Below are 4,647 nucleotides of genomic sequence, written 5' to 3' on the forward strand. Positions count from 1 at the left end.
TATGAAGTAACTTTCCTACTACAGTACGAGAAGTAGTATTACACAGCGAGTATATGTCTATTGTGAATACCAGTAGTCGCACTATAAAAACCAACACGGTGATAGGAAAGAGTTAATGAAATCAATTGACAGAGATGAAGTACATGTATAATACTTATTTTTTAAAATAGATATAATTGCCGGCAATATTCACCGCCATAAGTATCTCTACATGACCACTGGTTCAGGACTCAGAAAGGCGCAGTATTTATTGTTGGCACAGTATCGAACGGAGACCGTGACAGTTCGTGTTCCGTCAATACAATACAAAAAGATGTGGCGCCAATGCGTCACTCTGTTTTGCCTGCCAGTATGTGAGTTTTGAGTAGATAACCTGGTTTCGTATTGCCTCCACATGCACAATTTTTCACAGTATTGCACTCGTACAGTAATTGGCCGATTCCGTAAGGGGCCGATTCCGGACGGAATCCGGAATGGTGGCCAAACGATTTGATTGAAATTGAAGCAATCAAATCGATTCAAGCTACGAAGGATTATTCATTCCGGACAGTCGACGGCATCAGTGCGTAATCTAGTGAACAGCTGGTGAGCGAGTGGGGAGCGGTCGTGGAGGCGGCGGCGACGGTGGCACTGGTGGTGGGCGAGCGAGCGTGAAGGACGAGCGGCACGACGGCGGTGAGCGAGTGTGGAGCGGCAGCGGGTGGTAACGAACCATCGCGATTCGGGTGGGGTATATGGGAGGGCGAGATGCTGTTGATATCGATGGCAATAGTGTACATGTTCGGTGCGCGCCCTACAGCGTGGCGGTGTAGTGTGGGCGACGGTTCGATGTGAATTCGTGGTGGATCTCTTGCAAGTTGGTAGAGTTGGATTGGTGCGGTGTGAGTACGTGCGCGATCTGTCCACCGTGGCCAGTTACCATCCCGAGAGCAGGAGGCGGAGGTGAGCCTGGAGCACGGGTGCTGGACAACGGGGACCTCGAGATCCTCGAAGACATGATCGTGGTGGTGGATGGCCAGACCCGAGCAACCTGGCCAATCCGCTCTAAGTCAGGCGCTAACATCCTGCCGGAGAGCATCGACCAGTGCAAGGGCTACAGCGCATTCGCGGTTCTGCTGGACTCGCTGAACGTGGACCAGCCGGACGGAGGTGACGGATCTGATCTCGGCTCTGGAGTTAGTGCAAGAGGTGTGTGTAGTACCTGGTTCTTGTCCCTCCCTGTTACGTGCTGTCAGATGCTGGTATGCTTGTGGGTTCGGACGAGAGCCATCTGAAGGATTACCTGAACAGCAACGCAGACAAGATGTCGCGCTCCCTCGCCGTGTCCAAGGTCGTCGTGAATGCTAAGGAGATCACGTTCGACAGTTTGGCGAAGGACGGCGCCATATCCATCTACGCCACACGCCAAGCACGCCCGCGTACGCTCTGGAGACGCCCAGTCCAGCAACTGTGTACGTGGGCACGATCAAGCAGGTAGCACCATCGCACAGGCGCTTAACGTCACGGGCTCGTTTACTACGTACTAACACCACACCCAGGCAATGGCCCGGGCTAATGGCATCCTGCGCGCCTGTATCAACTACGTGGACGTCAAGGCGCCGCTGTTCTCGTTCACGCGTCTGCACGGCGCTGGTCCGAGTATGGGTGTGGAGTTGGGTTCGACCGGTGAGATAGCCCGCTCGGCACGGGCATGCACGAGGCGCATCTGACGCGCTGCCGTGTGCCAGCTTCAGGATGCCCATGGATATGGTGCTGATCTCGATCGGCAATCAGTACATCAAGCACGAGTTTGCGGAGGGAGCTCGGGTCCGGTGAAGTTGCGTCGCTGAATCAAATGCTGGCATGTACATGTAGTAGCTAAACTAAATGTTTGACTAGGATGCTTGTCCTTACATGTTTAGATATCTATTGACAATCAAACGCTGTACGAAAAATATTTTAGTTGCACTGTAATTAAGTAGCCTATTAGCGGCGGGGTGTCAAACACGGAAGTGTACAACCTTCAAGCTGCAGTTTCATACTAGTAATGCTACGATGGCGCTGAAGCCCAGGTTCCCATGCTCGCTACAGCGGTCCGTCACAAAGTGCAATTATCCAGCAAGTGCTCCTAACGTGCTAGATTTGTATTGCCCTTTATTCGATAAGACGCAATGATTCCGGACAGTTCCGGAAATAAGTTGGAATGCTAAACACCTAGCCCTAGTGCGATGAGATTGGCTAAATTCATGGATTTTGGTTCATTTCTGTAGTCTCATTGGTGCGCTCAGTTATTACCTTTCTAAGAGGGTTCGGGTCTCCGGCTTATCCTACAGTAAGTGCAGTAAGAGGCCGCAATTTGCAGCGTAGCAAACGGAAATGAACACTCAGTCACTGAGTCAGTGTGTCATCAGTGATTTGCAAAAGAGCCCTCAAGTATAAGGATTTGTACACCCCGTTTTCAACGTGTCTGGTTTCAAACCGCTGGTGATTACAGTATTAGTCACATCACTGGTCTACTCGACTTGAACGTCAAAGACTTAAGGATACGACATTCTCAATTTCCGAGAGCGGAGCACAAGTGCTGCATGGACTTCATTTATTCCGGTCGACCCACTGACAGAGATGAAGATTTTACAGGAGTTGTAGAATTCGCAAATAGCATCGTCGATGCTGATAATCATCTGCCGATACCGATTGACGAAGCTTGCTGGATCATCGACAAGACGAGTGCAATTGAAACTACAGCTTGCTCCAGTGTTAAGTGCCCGCAACTTCAGTCAGCGGCATCGTATGCGCGAGTCACGAAACTAAGAGCAAACTATACAGCGACCGAAAAGATCCTTAAGCTGAGTGAGAAACGGAGGCGTCACCTACAAGTGATATCTGAGGAGCCCAACCGACTTCACAATTCTCCGATATCTGAGGAGCCCAGCCGACTTTTTCACAATTCTCCTCAAAACAAGCCTTCAAGATCTGCGGAATGAGATCGAGACTCTCGAATACTTCATCTCACCACCAATCAGCTCGGTATTATACGAGATATTATGAATCCTGATGTCGTTTTCAACTCAGAATACGGTCCAGACTCTATCATGCAGCACTGGTGCTTCATGGACTGGTTCGGCGACGTGAACGTGGAGCTCGAGGGGTGGGAAATGTTGGAAGGGGAAGCGCTCGTTGCGCTCACAACCACCCGCGTGACCGTCACGGCAAACACTCTGCGCAACGTGTTTCCTCACTTGCGCACCATCGACAACAGTGACCGGAACGGTAAGCTAGCAGAGCAGCTTCTAACCCAACAGCATGTTATGCACGGATCGACATGTTTTGAGTGGGATGACTCGACTTGCCGGTTGACGAGAGTGATATCCCAAAGCGACATGATGACGCCAATGGTGCAGATACTTGACAACCTGGAGGACGTATCTCGAGTGTTTGAGCAGGCACTCATTTCCCCGGAATTACAGTGGAAGCAAACGCTGTATCAAAACACCTTCCTCTGCAATGCAGAAGTACCCAGTTCCCACCTATGCCTCGCCTTTATTAGAAAAAAAAAACTATCTGCTATGTGCTACGGAACGAAGTAATTAATTCTGAAAAAACTTGATTACGGAATGGGTACACTAAACTAATGATATTAAAAGTGACTACATACATGTATTACCACAAAAAAGAGATCCAGAACATAAACTTATTTTATGTACATGTATTACCACAAAAAAGAGATCCAGAACATAAACTTATTTTATGTCCGCAACTCCGGCTATCCAGGAAGAGCACGTGGATACAGCGTTAAATAACGCCGTCCAAACGAACGTTTAATTCCAATGCTTTTCTGGGGCTGTAAATCAGTTCCAAATCCTACGCAAAATGAAACGCAGTACAGGCAGACAGAAGCGCGGGCCCAACGATGCATCTGAGGAATCCGCATACGACGACGTGGACGAAGACGACGCTGTCGTTGTCGAATCAAACACAAGCGCACACCAGCCTCAATCTTCGCCACGTGCACTTCAGTCCACGTCTACTGGATAAAACGTTTGCATCGATCACCGAATTTGAAACTCTACGTATTGTATCAGTTTGCTGTAGACTGTATACGGAATGTGGCATTTTGTATCCGTTTGTGGTACTTTGTTGCAGTTTGTATCAGATTTTATATTGTGTTCTGTAAGTAGTTGTGTCATTTTTAAATTATTTCTAACTTGAAATTGTTTGAGCTGTGTCTCTCTCGGATTACAATTGTCCATCTGCGAGATAATGAGATAGTCTTTAAGTTTGAAATCGGTCGAAAAAGTTTGTATCCATCATTGGCGGCGAGCTACATACGAAGTATGGAGACGTGGTTCTAGTTGCGAAGTACTTTTAGCTGGCTAGAGAAAGCTATAGCGTGGACTCAGTGCGTATACCGAAGACTGTGGCCCGCTTTTCGCTGATGTCGCTGAGTATCCAGTAGAGGACGTATGCACTTCCATACGGTATGCCAATCTACAAGATGACGAAGAACTAGAGCTACTACGCTTTGCAATGTACAGAGAGCTTGAAGATGTGTGCATTTTATCCACTGTGGCTGCAATTTGCGCGATTATGGAGCATTGCCTTGGCTCGCGTGAAGTTATGTCTTTCATGCCGCCGCTCATGGCAATGGAAGACGACACGGAGAGGATT

The 4,647-nt window shown here is 48.7% G+C and overlaps 2 protein-coding genes across 2 annotated transcripts; both read left to right on the forward strand.

The window, feature by feature from the left end:
• Window positions 1-995: 995 nt before the first annotated feature.
• Window positions 996-2,625, forward strand: PITG_14758 (uncharacterized protein; the record flags this gene model as incomplete). Its single annotated transcript, XM_002898586.1, has 5 exons — window positions 996-1,241; window positions 1,366-1,473; window positions 1,539-1,665; window positions 2,250-2,311; window positions 2,617-2,625. The coding sequence occupies 5 exons, from the start codon at window positions 996-998 to the stop codon at window positions 2,623-2,625; spliced, it is 552 nt and encodes a 183-aa protein (XP_002898632.1).
• A 398-nt stretch (window positions 2,626-3,023) lies between these two features.
• Window positions 3,024-4,014, forward strand: PITG_14759 (uncharacterized protein; the record flags this gene model as incomplete). The annotated part of the gene is made up of 2 exons (XM_002898587.1): window positions 3,024-3,249; window positions 3,866-4,014. 2 exons carry the CDS (start codon window positions 3,024-3,026, stop codon window positions 4,012-4,014), a joined length of 375 nt encoding a protein of 124 aa, XP_002898633.1.
• Window positions 4,015-4,647: the final 633 nt, after the last annotated feature.

This window comes from Phytophthora infestans, genomic scaffold (assembly GCF_000142945.1).
Source record: "Phytophthora infestans T30-4 supercont1.36 genomic scaffold, whole genome shotgun sequence".
Classification (NCBI taxonomy): domain Eukaryota; phylum Oomycota; class Peronosporomycetes; order Peronosporales; family Peronosporaceae; genus Phytophthora; species Phytophthora infestans.